The sequence below is a fragment of the Neophocaena asiaeorientalis genome, unplaced genomic scaffold (genome assembly GCF_003031525.2).
Source record: "Neophocaena asiaeorientalis asiaeorientalis breed wild unplaced genomic scaffold, Neophocaena_asiaeorientalis_V1.1 scaffold1017, whole genome shotgun sequence".
Taxonomy (NCBI): domain Eukaryota; kingdom Metazoa; phylum Chordata; class Mammalia; order Artiodactyla; family Phocoenidae; genus Neophocaena; species Neophocaena asiaeorientalis.
The window spans coordinates 41,809-58,909 of record NW_020172679.1 but is presented as its reverse complement, the minus strand read 5'-3'; the positions used below and the strand labels follow the sequence as shown (position 1 = coordinate 58,909).

At 38.3% G+C, this 17,101-nt stretch overlaps 1 protein-coding gene, 1 non-coding gene and 1 pseudogene across 2 annotated transcripts in view; 1 reads left to right on the top strand and 2 right to left on the bottom strand.

Moving 5' to 3' along the window:
• LOC112396183 (POF1B actin binding protein) overlaps nt 1-17,101 on the top strand; it is a gene marked incomplete at its 3' end in the record, with an annotated part of 94,627 nt that overhangs the window by 37,280 nt on the left and 40,246 nt on the right. Inside the window, 1 exon segment of the mRNA XM_024739780.1 lies at nt 3,474-3,657. Coding sequence (XP_024595548.1) covers nt 3,474-3,657 — 184 coding nt within the window.
• Nucleotides 9,566-10,354, bottom strand: LOC112396184 (40S ribosomal protein S3a pseudogene; annotated as a pseudogene).
• On the bottom strand, nt 14,558-14,662 carry LOC112396186 (U6 spliceosomal RNA). The gene has a single exon (XR_003002518.1). It is a non-coding gene; the product is annotated as a U6 spliceosomal RNA (small nuclear RNA).

The window sequence follows — 17,101 nt, the reverse complement described above, 5'->3', positions numbered from 1 at the left end:
CTGTTTCCAAATAAGTTCACATTCCGAAGTACTAGGAGTTAGGACTTCAATGAATCTTTTTTTGGGAGGCACAATTCAACCCAAAACAGGCAGTTAAATATTATCAAATGAATTTTGATCACAAAATCATTTTTCTCATATACAACTGAAACATTAAAATATACTAAATTCTCTTTTTTTCATTTTTCTTGGCATGAGAACATGTCTTATTTTTATGAGCATTTATGGGCAGTTGTTACCCAATTCATAGGAACTAATACATCATTACTCATTTGATACCCAATAAAAATGAAAAAGAGTAAACTCTCAGGATCATAAATATCCAAATCTTTAAGATTCTAGTCTGCTTGGAAAACTGTATATAGTCTGAAGGGTTTAGTAGAGTACATATTAAATACATATTTTCCAAAAGAACTGCAGAATATTTCTGGACATTATGATACCAAACAGAAAAATTTCTCAAAATATTTTAGTTCTTCAGAAGGCATTTTCCTCAAGCTACCAGATTATAACATCTGTCCTTTATCTAACTGGACAGCCAAAACAATGCCTGACACACTTTAAATAGGAAGGAATATTTGAGACACATCATTTCATGCTGCTTCCAACTTCTTGTTTCAAAGAGAATAAACAGCTTTTCTAAATCTTGGCCCTAGAAGAAAATATTGAATATCCTATACATTATTATTGCTATGCATCTGGAAAAATTAAAGAAGAATTCCTTTAATAGAACATTGCTGCTACTTACTGTTAACTAGAATATTTACTTTTACATGTCCACTTTTCTTATTAATGACTTAAATGATTTGGGAGTTTTGGAACTGCCATGGGAGGCTGCCCAAGGTAAAAGGAAACATGCATACAACTGCTTTGACCTAGTTGAGTTTCCTCAGTGACAGAAATACAATGCGATGAGCTGGATAAAGCCAGAGTCTGGATGAACCTGTTTAATGTCATATGAGACTAATCCAAATAGGACTAGCTCTTAGGAGACGGGACCTGTCCAAAAAAAGAGGTATTTATAGTAGAAGGGTGGTAAAGTGGTGTCAGTTGCAAGATAATTATCCAATTCATATAAATTGTACTCTGTGTATATTTTTCTTGAGCAAAAAAGATAAGATATATGGTAAATCAGAAATGTTTGATCTTTTGTACATTAAAAACTCAGCTTGTGGTATGCTTCAAAAGTATGAGAAATGTATGAATATCTTGCTTTGGAACAATAATTTTAGTAGTCAGGTGTGAGGAATAGAAACTGAAAACCTGCTAAGACTTTAGTGGTACCAATGAGTGGTTCAGATGCCAAATAGGCTCAGGAAAACCACAAGGCATCCCAGATGGAGAAACTGTCAGCATTCTATTCAACTGATGCGTTAATAAAGAAAGATGATTGAGAAATGGGTTTTGTTTTATTTATTGTCCTTTCAAAGTTTTTTCCTAATCTGCTTTTTAAGGGACACATTTTTTTTTCAGGAGGAATTCTACTTCAGTAGTGTACAAGCTCCCCACTGGTGAAAGCGTTCTCTGACTATCACTCTGACTTTATCCTAATCTAGTGTATGAAGGTATTTTGTAACATAAAAGAACAGATGACACATTCACCCCCAAAATTTGTACAAAAGTTACTGATAGTACACAGTCAGGCTTCTAAATTGTAGAGCTCTTACTTAGTGCTAGCATATTTGTAAAGTAGGTCATATTTGAAAAGAGCCTAGAGAAAATAATTCTATGAACTGATTCTATGACCTTTATTATCTATATGTCTACCAAGGCAGTGTCTACTTGTAAAATGTGTTTCTTTATATATATATTTTTTTCTTTCAAAAATTTTTTTGTATACATGAAAAGATATTTGTATACATGGTAAAAAATTTCAAAGCATAAAAAGTATAAAAAGGTACAAAAAGAGTGTGAAAAGAGAATTAAAATGTATATAGTGAAAAAACAGCTTCTTTATCTTGATCCTCTTGTCCCTCAGTTCTTCCTCCCAGAGACAGTTACTCTTAAAATGTTTTTTGCTCTATTAATGCATTTAAAAGCAGCTGTATATATTTGTAAATACACATGTATGTACATTAAACATATTATACAAAAGGAGCATATTATATTCATCCTTATACATCTTGCTTTCTTCATTTAATATAGCTTGAAAATTGTTCCATAAAAAACTTTTAAAATTTGAAGTGCCTTACTTTATTAATATAGGTCACCTTTCCAACAGTCAAAAGGAAATAGAGCATTGAATTTATACTTTCAAAGTTAATTGTATGTGCATGAATGTAGCATTATAATTCAAATAGAGTATGTTTTTCTTTGAAAACTGGCTTTCAGGTGCCTGCTTTCAAAGTAGGATAATAACAAAATAATATAGAAAATTCAAGCATACCTGAAATCCCCCAAACTATAACCAGATATCTATTTTTATTCTGTGCTCTACACTTACCAGAAAAAAGCCATGGTAAATAAGCAAGCAGATAGCAAAGATTTAGTTTGAAAAGAAGTTCCAAAATATTTTGAAGACAGTACAAATTCAGTTTAATGTTCTGACAGAACTCTGAGCAAGAAATCATGAGTTCCAGTCCCAATTTTGCCATTAATTATTTGTGTCATTATAAGTAAATCATCTTACTTCTCTGGACCTCATGGTTATTTTTTTTTTTTTCACCTGCAGAATTAATGGGGTGGATGATGATTAAGTTGATGATGATGATGACAGTGATAATATATGATGATAATAATAATAAATGTTAATTATCCACCTACTTTGTACTAAGCACTTAACAAACATTAGTTAATTTACTCCTCATAGCAACCCAGTGAGGTACATACTATCTCCACTTTTACACATGAGGAAACTGAAGCTTATAAAGGTTGTATATACAGTTTCTCAAGATCACAGAGTAAGTGGTAGAATCAGAGTTAGAATCCATGTTTTCTGAATCTGAAGGCTTAGTCACTGTTTTCCAATCTTTTTAAATTTATGCTTGATTTTCACAAGCATAAGAACTTCACCTGCCCCCACTGTGTTTCTAATATGCTTCCTGACATTGAAAATCACTACATTATATTATTTTCTAATTTATATCCATCAACATCTTCAGTATTATTTTGTAATTAGATCCTGAAGTGCCTGTTGAATCATCAAAGAAATATTAATATTAATATTCATTATAGTTTTAGTGTTAAGTATAACTGTAATATTAATTTAATCAGAACATGCAATTCTCTAGCCAACTTAGGTAAGTATTTGGATGTTTACAGCCACCTGGTCAAATAAAAATAGAGTTCAATACAATTTTTCACAATGGAATAATTGGAAAAAATAATATATCACTTATTAAAACTATAAATCCTAGGGTTTGAATTATCTTGTGAAAGAACACATTAAATTTTTTAAAGTGGATTCAGTTGGCTTTTCTTTTATTAGTTATTTTTATTCTGAGTGACTGTTTTTGGCATGTGCATGTATTTTTGGAATGCTATCCTCAGGTTCAGTGCCATCATCACATTGTCTAACAGCCCCAGATCTTCCACTCTCTACACTATCGACAATCCCATTCTAGCCAGCAAATCCAAACCATCACAGGAAGTGATTCAATTTCTACAAACACTGGAATTGAACTGTATCATAGTGACTCAAACCATACACATGAGCAGGTAAGATTAATGAGCTGATTCCTTGTAAAACTGAAATAATCTCTTAAACACTGCTCACACCACTGTATAGGTACCCACATTATTTTTTCATCAAAATATTGAGGAGTTATACCATGAAGATTCATGTTTTATTATGGCATTTTTATATATTTATTTTTTAACATCTTTATTGGAGCATAATTGCTCTACAGTGTAGTGTTAGCTTCTGCTGTATACAAAGTGAATCAGCTATATGCATACATATATCCCCATACCCCTCCCTCTCTCTTGCGTCTCCCTCCCACCAAAGCACTAAGCTGATCTCCCTGTGCCATGCAGCTGCTTCCCACTAGCTATTTATTTTACATTTGGTAGTGTATATATGTCAGTGCTACTCTCTCACTTCGTCCCAGCTTACCCTTCCCCCTCCCCGTGTCCTCAAGTCCATTCTCTACGTGTCTTTATTCCTGTCTTGCCCCTAGGTTCATCAGAGCCATTTTTTTTTAGATTCCATATATATGTGTTAGCATACGGTATTTGTTTTTCTCTTTCTGACTTACTTCACTCTGTACGACAAACTCTAGGTCCATCCACCTCACTACAAATAACTCAATTTTGTTTCTTTTTATGGCTAATATTCCATTATATATATGTGCCACATCCTCTTTATCCATTCATCTGTTGATAGACACTTAGGTTGCTTCCATATCCTGGCTATTGTGAATAGTGCTGCAATGAACTTGTGGTATATGTCTATTTTTGAATTATGGTTTTCTCAGGGTATATGTATTATGACATTTTTAAAACAAAATTTTCCATCTCTTCTCAGAAGACAAAATAATTCAGGCTTATTAATACATTAAATCTATGAGGGGAGTTAAGAACTGATCAATGAACACTTAATTTCTAGCTAATCCTCAGTTCTAAAATGGGTCCAACAGTTGTGCAACATTAAATATTTTCATGAAGTATGATATATAAGTGAATAATGAATTGGAAGTGATATTGTCTAAGATGGTTGTAATGGTCACCATGTGACCATTATTTTTTATGTTTTCTTTGAAAATATGGCATATTAACTCAAGTCAGAATAGGCATACATTTTATTATTTGTTACATCAACAAAATAGAAACTAAAACTTACTTGCTAAGAAGAAGTATCTTGGGATGCAATCATCAGTGACTAATTTATGTTCTGAATACTTTAGAATCTTGTAAACCTCTGTTATACATGTGTTAAAGGAAAAAAAGATTGTCTTGTTTCTTGGAAAAACTAACAATTATAACTGGAACTGTGGGGAATAATCCACTCTTTGTATTTTTTCATATTTTTTTCTAATAAAGAATAGTTTGCTCAAATTGACCGCTCTCATAGGCAACTCCTACAGAAAGACAAAAGAAAAAGAATAAGAAAAAATAAAGAGGGAGCCTGCCCACATAAGAATATGATTGTTTTATATTAAATATGAATGAGATTATTTCTAAGGACTGAAACTCGAAATATACACTTTAGCCATATTGGTAAAAAAAGAACCACAAAAAATTTAATATCCATGTTTTCCCAATCTAAAAAAGCCTAAAATTATCATGTATGGAAATACTGGTCTTTAGAATTACTCTAAAACATGGTCCAGATGGTGTTGAATTTCTTAAATTAAATGGATTAGTAATAGCCATTAGAAAGACATTTTATTAGGTTAAATCATATGAAATTGTCATTTTTATAGGTCAAAGTTGGTCAAAGAGCAACAGTTTCATACGGTTCAGTCTAATGCTTAACTTCATTACGCTTCAGTTTCTTCATCATAAAATAAAGATTCATCATCCATTTCTTACCGGGTTATTGTAAGAATAAATTATGTCATGTATGTTAAGCACTTAACCATTGTTGAGTGCTGACGGTAAGTACTTAAATGGTAATTACTAATTTTTAGTAGTAATTATTATTTGTAAGCATTAAATCTTCATGCCAGGTACTATGAAAAATACAAACGTGGGTAAGACATTGTCACATTTCTCTTAGGTGCTTATTCTCTAATAAGGGAAAGTCGCAAACACATAAAACATTATACAAAGCAAAGTGTTTTCTGTTATAAAAGAGGATCATGCAGTGTGCTTGGGAACAGAAGAGAGAAGAAATTAATTTCAGCTGGGAGATCTAGGAAAGCTTTGTTGAGGAGGAAGAGATTGTCCTGGGTTTTGAAGAGTGAGCAGAATTTCCAAACGTGGTATTGTGGTGTGTGGCATGGACATCCTAAGAACAGGGAATCTCATGAAAAAAGTCATATATTTGGGAAAGTACACTTTGGGTTTCAGGAATCGTGGTTTGTTTTGTATGGCAAGGAAGACATGAGATGAAGAGTACTAGAGTGTAGGGTTAAAATGATACCTTAAGGCCAGATCATGAGGTCCTTCCCACTGCAGGATCTTAGCTCCCCAACCAGGGATTGAACCCAGGACCTCATCAGTGAAAGCACAGAGTCCTGACCACTGGACCACCAGGGAATTCCCGAATGTTAAGTTTAAAATTTTGAACTGTATTTGGCAGACAATGGAGAAAGATTGAAGGTTATTGAGTAGGAAAATATTGATAGGCATGATTTAGGAGGTTAATTCTAGAAGCTTTGCACAAGATAGATTGAAATATTGATTAGTTTTCTTCTCACAATGATCAGATGAAGAAGGTATCATTGTTGCCGTTATTGTTCAAGAGAAGGAAACTGAGGTTCAAAGAAGTTAAGTTACTTGTGAAGGCTTGCATAGCTCTAGCATGTGGTAGAGCCAGGATTCATATATAGGTAGCCTGACTCCAGAGCTTATTGAGAGTTCCCTCTGGAAGTTGAGTCAGTAATGTGGAGAGTCCTTGGTCAATAATGTAAACATGAATAGGACAGTGGATTAATAGTCTGCCACTGGGGAGATATTCATGCTATAACAGAAAGTGGACTAGCTTCAGGGTAGGAAGACCTGGGTTCCAGTTCCAGCTATGTCCCTTCTAAGCTTTGTATTCTTAATAAATACTAAATCTCTCAGAAATATCCTCATCCATAAATTTTGGTAGTGATGTCTACCTCACAGGGTTGATGTAAAGACTAAATGAAAATATATGTTTGACATGCTTTATAAACTATAAAGCCTACAACATGAAAAAATACCACAGAGAAGAACTTGCAGAGAGATTATTAAAAGCTAAATATTCCAGTAGTCAAAGTGTAAAACTTAAGCTAGGATAATGACAGTAGGAATGGAGTGAGGGACAATTATCAGAGATGGGAAAAATATCATAGGATTAAGAATCTTGTACAGTGACAATGGTAATGCTATGATATCCTTTCATTAGCTTAGTGCAACTAATAATATATTTGACCAGACCAGATATTGTCTGTTTAGAAAATAGGCAGAGGTTGGTAGCTAATATATTACTTTCTATTTTATTATTCATCTTTTTTTTTTTTATTCATCTTTTAGTTTGAGATTCCGACTTAGCTTTGTTAAAGGCTGGAGGCTTTTTGTATACTTTTCTTCTGGTTTTTCAGTATTTTATGTGGATAAAGTTGAAGTGCTTCTGAAAATGGAATAGTGCCCTGGGAAGCTTAGAGCTGGTAATTTCCACCTATGTGGATTACACAGGATTGGATCCATTTCTGGTCAGAGTAGGGATGGGATAACCCGATTGTGCAGATCCCATGGACAAAGTAGGGCAGAGAATGAGTTGTCTCACCTAGGCTCCTTGGTGCTTACATGTGTCTTCCACATGAGTGGAAGAGTCTCTGAAGAGTAATGGAGCAGATGTCAGTTAGGCTTCTTTAAAACTAAAGGATGACCCATTTTTAGTTTGTGTTTAGAGTTAAATTGCAATTCAGAGGTAGTATAATAAGATAGAAAGAACACAGACTTTCAATTCAATTATCTGGGTTTATAAAATCTGATTCTACTGAGTTGCATGATCCTAGGTAATTGACTTTAACTGGACTGAGGTAATTGACTTAACTGGACTGCACCTCAATTTCCCCATCTATAAAAGAGGGGGAGAATCACACTTAATGTGCAGTGTATCTAAAATGGATTAAATGAGGTAAAATATGTAAAGTATCCAGCTTAGTGCCAAGCACATACTAGGTACACAAATGAATGTTTGATTCTCTGCCTTTTCCTCCCCCAACCCCAGTCCCCAAGTCTTTCAAAGCATCAAAATAAAAAATTGGTTTCCATTGTAATGATATTCTTTTTAAGATTTATTTATTATTTATTTCCTTATTTTATTTATTTTTGGCTGCATCTGGTCTTAATTGAGGTATGTGGGATCGTTCGTTGCAGCACAAGGGCTTCTCTCTAGTTGTGGTGTGTGGGTTTTCTCTTCTCTAGTTGCGGCACACGGGCTCCAGGGTGTGTGGGTACTGTAGTTTGTGGCACGCAGGCTCTCTAGTTGAAGCGCGAGAGCTCAGTTGTTGTGGCACACGGGCTTTAGTTGCTCCGCATGTGGGATCTTAGTTCCCTGACCAGGGATTGAACCCGCGTCCCCTGCATTGTAAGGCGGATTTTTTTACCACAGCACCACCAGGGAAGTCCCTGTAATGATATTTTTAAATGAAACTAAATCACCTTTAAAGTGCTTTCCAAGAAGCAGAAGGCATTAAAATATTTTTGAAAATTAGATGTCCAAAAACCTGGCTTCAAAATATTTTTAATAAAACTAATTTATGTATGTTTTCCATGGTTCTCCTTAGAAAGACCATTATTTTGGTTTCAAATTCGAAACAGCACCAATCACATTTCTTTCCCCGAGGACATTAAGAATAACATGCTGTGATCATTTTCCTGCCATTAGCAAGGAACAGATAATTTCACATATGTTAGTGACAGGGAAAAGCTCAGCTGAACTTGTTTTACAAGTTGTTATACAGGTGGTGTTTATAAGAAAGACTCAAATAATTATATATATTGCATGTACAACTCTTTTGCACTTGGCTTGAGGCTTCCAAGAAAACTTTGAGTCATGGGAAGATGTCAAGGGAAGAGTCCTGCTCACTTGGATAGTGCTATTGCCAATGGAAAATTCTCCAACTTATGATCCTTTCTTCTGTCATTTGAAAATTTAATTTTTGTCAACATCAAGACAGCACAGATCTTAGTGTCAGGTGCTTTTTCTGACAAATATCCAGGAAGCTTGTTACAATGTTTATTTAACATAAGTCGTTCACTAATTATGGAAACTCTGGGCTGCTTAGCTTAATAAACTCAGCATTTCTGCCTGTTCCCTCATTCAGTCACATGTGACTCCAGTCCTTCTCCATCTTTTTTTTTTTTTCCCTTCGGTAGGCGGGCCTCTCACTGTTGTGGCCTCTCCCATTGCACAGCACAGGCTCCGGACGCGCAGGCTCAGCGGCCATGGCTCACGGGCCCAGCCGCTCAGCGGCATGTGGGATCCTCCCGGACTGGGGCACGAACCCATGTCCCCTGCATCGGCAGGTGGACTCTCAACCACTGCACCACCAGTGAAGCCCTCTTCTCCATCTTTATTGCCTTCTCCATCCCCATTATTGAAAATGAGTGTCTTTTGTGCAAAACTCTATTCCCTGCTATCCTTTCCCCAAATTTAATTGATATCTGTTTTGGACCCATTTTTTCTCCAACACCACCCTTATCTGTCTCCTGCTACCTCCTGCTCTTGTGCCCTTTTGAACTCTTGTTCTGTGGCAAACAAGAATTGTTATTTATTTACTCTTTTAAAAAGTTTTTATCTTTTTAATCAAAATAATGCATATAGATAGCATAAAAGGTCAAATATTATTAAATGGCATAAAACAAACAGCAAGTTCCTGTCCCAACCCTTTCCATGCACACCTGATGCCCAGAGGAAACCATTTTCTGTTTTGTTTTGTTTTATCACAAATAAGATCTTTTATTTGTCACCATTAAAGTCTGATTTTTAAACAGATTCTTGGACTGGTGGCTCACATCCATTAGCTCTTTCAACTTTAGCACCTGTCTCATCCCCAGCAGCTTCTCCAGAACTACTACCTTCACCATGTAGCTCCATGAGTTTTCCCAATTCAAACTTGGGCTCTTCAGCATTTTTACTTTTCTAACAAAGACATCATGGAGTGGATAAATAGATGGGCGGGCCTTTTCTATGTCTTTTCCAGTGCTGTCTGGAATCAACTGATTGACCACCCCTTTCAAGTCATTTGTCTGCACCTCTTGGGTCATGATTTCCATCATCTTCTTGAAGATCTGGCGGACCTGCTGGTGCTGGGCATAAGAGGTCTTCTGAATCTGATTGTTGCATTTTTTAGTAAAACCCACACAGAATAGATGAAGCAAATAACCATCGGTAGTCTTGACATCAACGTGAGCTTCAGGCATGGTCTGCCATTTTTTTACCATGGAGCACATTTTGTCATGGGTAAGATCCATGCCATGGAAATTAGGCAGTTTTTGCCCTGAACATCCTCAGTAATAAGCTTGAATTTTCTAAATGCAACTTCATCATTCTGCAGATCAACAAGGCTCACTTCAAAAACACGACCCTTGAGGCCATCAGATGCGATTTGGGTTCCTTGAGTTCTTGTGATAGTGTTTTCCCAATATTTCTTATATTGAACATAGCTGGTGCTTTCACATCATACCAATCTTTCTTAGAAAATGGGTCAACGACTTTCTTCTTGGCTCCCTTTTTACCCCCTTTTGTAAGGCGCTTGTTCTTGCCGACTGCCATGGTGCTGCTCAGAGAGCCAAAAGGGCGGAAGTTAGAGGCAACAATTTTCAACTCAGCTTTTTTTCTTCTTGTCTTTACTTCCATATAGCAAAATAATATGGGTATACTTATGCTGCTATTTTTTTGATTTATCAACGTTGTATATTATCTGTTGGTAATTCTGGTACATAAGGATTTAGTTCTATTAATCACCCACCTACCTGTTTACATCCCTTTCATCATCTCAGTATAGTTAAATCCCCATATTTTGGGCTAAATCATTATTCAGTGTTTATATTATTATTGCTATGAAAGTATTATTTACTGATGAACCAATTTGTGTACTATTTTGCTGCTTTTATTAGTACAACCATTATTTGCTGGTGTTAATAATTCCCTAAATGTTTTCATTTGTTTGGTTTTCTATGTATCTATTGCTAATTATTTTCTCAGTACAATTTTTTTTTTTCGGTACGCAGGCCTCTCACTGTTGTGGCCCCTCCTGTTGCACAGCACAGGCTCCAGATGCACAGGCTCAGTGGCCATGGCTCACGGACCCAGCCGCTCTGCAGCATGTGGGATCTTCCTGGACCGGGGCACGAGCCTGCGTCCCCTGCATCGGCAGGCAGACTCAACCACTGCGCCACCAGGGAAGCCCTCTCAGTACAATTTTATACAGTCAAGTGTTCTGGTTTTTGTTGATCAACCATTTCCTCCCTTTAAAACCCTGCAATCCATATACACCTCTCCTCTTGGCTCCTATTATCACTACTACTGACCTTCTAGTCACTCTCATCATCCTTCAACAGTTTCACTGGCAGGCTTACAATCTTCTCCCCACTTTCCCCTGACCCCTGCCCTGGAATCATCTATGAGAACTTCTCCACTCAAATGATAGATCTTTCTCATGCTCTGTCCTCATGGTTCTTCATCACCCTTAATTTCTTCATTTCTACTACATCTTCAGCTCTCATAGACTTTGGCCACTCCTTGAACCTCCACATCACTTGAAACTGTTTCATCTGGAATTCTGAATCTCTTTTTCTCTTATCATCACTTTCTTACTTCATCTCCTACTCCCTAATTCCCATTGAGCCTTGCCCTCAACAAGCTCTCTAGCCCTCAGTTCCAAACCAGGCTGGTGTCCCCTGTCAGCTGATTCAACAATGCTCTTGCTAGAAACCCTTAAAACTGTTGCCTTCTCTGATTAGTCCTCATTTTGCTAATCTCTTACTTCGGATAGACTGCGATCCACTTTCTCTGCACCTAGATTTTGACTTCGTGTGCTAGAGAAAGTTCGCAAACTAGGCCAATTTAGTCTAGTACAGATTATCTCTGTCTTGCTGGATTCCTTCTGTTGCTAGACAGTCCTTTTAGTTAATTCTGATTGACTTGCCACCCCGGTCCTCAGTATATAGTCTTTATTTTTCCCTCTTCACACTCCAGGTCCCATTGCTGTTCTCTTATTTTCTGCAGGTAGCCTTGCCTTCTACCAAGAATGGGCAGTGGAACTCAGATTTTAATGTGTACCAGAATCAGTTGGCTGACCTGCTTAAATATAGATTGCTGGGACTTGATAGTTTGCATTCCCAAGTTCACTCGTTATCCTAATGCTACTTGGTCCAGGGACCACAATTTGAGTTCACTATGTGAACTCCTTCAACACCCTACTTCATTGAAAAATTTCTCTGTACTTTCAGTGAACTTTTGATTCTTCTGATCTTTGAGAATTAATAATCTAACCTTGTCTTCAAGGTGACTCCATTAGCAACCCTGCCAATCTACTGACTTATGATCTCAATCATTTTTGTTCCCTTCACTTGCAAAATCCCTGAAGGAGGAAGGCATACTCACTGCTGCCATTTCCTCATTACCCACAGATTCCCTAACACCTTGAAAACCAGATTCTAGTTTCAACATTCTTCTGAAACTGCTTTTATTGACCTCTAAGTTGCAAATTCCACTTCCTTTTTTGCTTCATTTTCATCTTATTCCAGTTCGAATAAGATGGAATAGTTGATAATGTTGATCCATTGTATTCTTGATATTCTTTCTTTCCATTATACTGTACTGCTGCTTCTAATTCTTCTCAGGCTCCTCTTCCTTCTTTCATCAGATCTTCCCCAAAGACACATCCCCTTGGCCTTCTCCTTTGTCTACCCCTTCTGCCTTGACTATATGGTGTAAAAGCTTGACTTCTATGACCTTTACATATCACCTTTACATGGACAACTCCCCAAACTTCCCTCCGAAGCTCTAATCTATAATTTCTTTTTATGTGTGTGGGACATGGGCCTCTCACCACTGTGGCCCCTCCTGCCGAGGAGCATAGGCTCCGGATGCGCAGGCCCAGCGGCCATGGCTCACGAGCCCAGCCGCTCCGTGGCTTGCAGGATCCTCCCAGACCAGAGCACGAACCCGTGTACCCTGCATCAGCAGGAGGACTCCCAACCACTGTGCCACCAGGGAAGCCCTAATCCATAATTTTTAATGGACTAGTTGATGTCTCTACTTGGCTGTCCCACAGTCACCTCCAACTGACCATATACCAGCTTTTCATTCTATGCCCTCCATTTTTATTAATGATATCTTCAGTGCCCTAATCACCAGACTTAAAATTTAGCATTACTGGGCTTCCCTGGTGGCGCGGTGGTTGAAAGTCCGCCTGCCGATGCAGGGGACGCAGGTTCGTGCCCTGGTCCGGGAGGATCCCACATGCCACGGAGCAGCTGGGCCGGTGAGCCATGGCCGCTGAGCCTGCACGTCCAGAGCCTGTGCTCCACAACTGGAGAGGCCACAACAGTGAGAGGCCCGCGTACCACCAAAAAGAAAAAAAAATTAGCATTATTTTTTTTAGATTTATTATTTATTTATTTAATTTATTATTATTATTATTATTTTTGCTGCATCAGGTCTTAGTTGTGGCACGCAGGATCTTCATTGAGGCGCGTGGGATCTTTCATTGTGGCATGTGGGCTCTTTGTTGTTGTGCACAGGCCTCTCTCTAGTTGTGGCGGCAGTTTTTCTCTTCTCTAGTTGTGGCTTGCAGGCTCCAGGACGCATGACCTCTGTAGTTGTGGCGCCCAGGTTCCAGAGTGCATGGGCTCTGTAGTTTGCAGCACGCAGGCTCTAGTTGAGGTGCGTGAGCTCAGTAGTTGTGGCATGCGGGCACGTTTTGGCATGTTGCCCCACGGCATGTGGGATCTTAGTTCCCTGACCAGGGATTGAACCCACATCCCCTGCATTGGAAGGCAGATTCTTTACCACTGGACCACCAGGGAAGTCCCTTAGCATTATTTTTTACTTTCCCTCTCATTTGCCACCTCACACCTAATCAGTTGTCATAGTCTGAAGAATCTTCCTACATAAAACCACTCTCATATAGCTGAAAGTTGGGTTTCCTTCCTATAACTCTTTTACCATTTTTGTTGTTGCCATCATAGCTAAGGTTTATTACAGTAATATAGCCAGTGGGGGGCTGAACCCTGGGGAGGAGACACCCACTCCACAGGAGCCAGCAGTAGCTTTGGGGGCCCTCCCTGGCTGTGGGGAGGGTGCACCACACTCACAGGAAACGGAGAGCAGAGGAAGGGCCCGTGGTTGCCTTTGCCCAGCAGTCCTGCTGCTCTACAGGGACTAATGTAGTACCTAGAGCACATTTAAAATGGGGCCAGCATGGGAGATAAAACCATTATCCACCCTGTGATAACTAGTTACAAAAGTCACCCCTGGGTCAGACTGCTCAGGGAAGGCAGCACGTCGTGCCCAGAATCGAACCTGATGAACGAGGGCGTCCAGAGGCTCGACTTGCCTCCTGGGCGTGGTCTGGGGTCAGGGTGACTGTGCCGGACACCGGCCGCTGCCAGTCCCCCTGGGTCCGCAGGCCAGTCCTTGGCCCCTCAGGCAGGCACTGGGTCAGTGGTCAGGGGTGGGTGGCCAGGCTTTCTTGAGGTCAACCTGCATGGCCTGCAGGAGCCACTCCCAGTACTCGGCCAGCAGGTGTTTAGGGTTTTTTCTCCAAGCAGCCAGCAAGGCGTCTCGCAGTTGGCTTTCTCGGCAACAAAGGCTCTCAGGAGACTCTGCCCTGGGCTGCAGTCTAACCCACGTCTTCAGCATCGTGCTGAGGCTAGACAACAAACAGCCCTTGTAGGAGGCCAGCTTGTGGAAGACCTGGGGAGACACCACAGGACGTGGAGAAGGCTCCAGGGCTCACATCCTGCCCATAGAAATATGGAACGCTTCACTAATTTGTGTGTCATCCTTGCGCAGGGGCCATGCTAATATTCTGTGTATCGTTCCGATTTTAGTGTATGTGCTGCCGAAGAGAAGAGAGCACTCTTATACCATTTGATCTGTACTTCTCTTCATAGCTCTTATGAACTGGGCAATCTATCATATAAAGTTATTTAGATACATATCTTAGCTCTTCTAAAAGACCATAAGGTCCTTGAGAGAGGAGGAGACAGTATCTTATGTCTTTTTTTCCCCCAGTAGTGCTTAGAACTGTACCATAAGGCAGTACTTAGTAAGTTCTCAGTAAATGTGTGCTGAATGAATGAAAGCATCATGCCACTGAGACCTTTTAAATCCTGCATGTGGCTTGGGGGTATAGATTTTAGCCTTTGTGTTAAGAAAAAATGTTAGAATGTAAGATAAATTATCAATACACTGAAAGAGCTACTACATATGTGCAGTGAGTTCCTCCATTGGCTTTACTTACATAATAAAGAAGTGGTTCTATTCCTTGAATAAATTACATACTAAGGAATGGCAGAATAGAGAAATGGCAGAGAGGTGGAGAAGAGAAAAAAGTAGCAACAAAGATGTTTCCAAGAAGTTATGCATTAAAAAATACATATTCATTTAAAATTAATTTCATTGGGATATATCTCCCGCTTCATTACAAAAAGTATTTAGAGTGGCTTAAAAGAACAAATAAGATGTAATAGAACAGAAAAAGAAATGTCAAGGACAGTGTAAATATAATGGGGCAATAACACCAGAAGGAAAATAGAGTACACAGTACACAAAAATGCAGGCCATAGAGTTCCATGTCATTAGTAAAAATGGGCTAAAAACTTGGCTCTGAGATTTCTGGAAGCCACAAGGGGGAAAAAACATGATTAGTGGCAAAATTCCCATTGTTCATGAGAAAAAGCTTCATAAGTTTTCAGTAGTCACGTGTGTTATAGGAAAATATATTTTATTTTCCAGTCAGAGAGAATAATTTAAGCAGTTACAAATTAGTCACCTGGATTCATTATAAAATGACAATCCAAACCATCTACTTATTTTTAGTTGTTAGAGGAGTGGAAGAATCATCTTGTTTTATAATAACATGTCAAAAGCTATACATATACACTAAAAAGGGAGCAAGCACAGCATTGACTAGGTTTTGGATAAAGTCAATTTCAGCTGCTTTTTTAAAAAAAATTATTTATTTATTTATGGCTGCATTGGGTCTTTGTTGCTGCACACGGGCTTTTCTCTAGTAGCGGTGAGCAGGAGCTACTCTTCGTTGCAGAGTGCAGGCTTCTCATTCCAGTGGCTTCTCTTGTTGTGGAGCATGGGGTCTAGGCACATGGGCTTCAGTAGTTGTGGCACGTGGGCTCAGTCGTTGTGGCGCCCAGGCTTAGTTGCTCCAGGCATGTGGGATCTTCCTGGACCAGGGCTCAAACCTGTGTCTCCTGCATTGGCAAGTAGATTCCTAACCACTGTACTACCAGGGAAGCCCTTCAGTTGCCTTGTTAAAGCACTTCTTCCAGTTAGTGCTTTTCCATCTATTATAGTTAACATTTAGCCCAAATTGCATCCTTTATGACAACTTCCTCATGCAACAAATGTTTACTGAGGATCTACCATACTCAGACTCTATGGTATGTGCTGGAATTAAATAAATGTATAAAAAGAGTGTCTCTACTCTCCAGTAGCTGAGAGTTGTGTAGAAAATTTATAACCATCTACCACTCCTTCTATCATTATTCAAATAACCAATTGTCCATATGTGTTAAGTTAAATAAAACCATTATTTATATGATGGTTTTTACATGACAGTTTAATAATTTACCTGCCCCCCTCCAAAGTAATACCTCCAGCAACTTTATAAAATAAGTACTAAATTACCTGCATTTTACAGTTGAGCAACCCGAGGTTCAGAGAGGTTAAGCAGTACATACACTTAGGCCACAACTAGGAAGTGGGCGCTCCACTTTTGGCTCCAATTTCCATTCTTTCTTCATTGCAACACTTTGCTGCCTAGAGTTACTCACAGGAAATTAAATTAGGTCTCTATTTCAAGTACAGGACTGTTGTTATGAGTCAAGTCTTCATTTTAGAATTATAATTATTGTACAGTACATTCAATTCAGTGACAATATTTATTGAAAATCTTCTGTGTACCAGGTACTGTATAATGCAACATTTCTTTACTAAAATATCTATGGAGATTAAAATAGCACTGAGGATTTTCAGAACCTAAAATTCTGATACTTTTTCTCCTAGGATTTCTTCTTGTGGTACAAAATAGGAAGAGACCAATTATTGTTTTTTTTTTTTACCTTGTTAGCTAAATGACATGGTACATAAAATGCATTTCATTTCATGGGGATTAATGCCAACTGGATTAACTATGGTTTCAATCTATATGACAGCTATTAAATGTCCCAAATCAAAGCAAAATTAATGAAGCAGTAACCTTATTTATCTACAAGTGTCACTTACTGGAGAGGTTTGCAGGATAATAATCCTATTCTCCTATTATTAGGATAT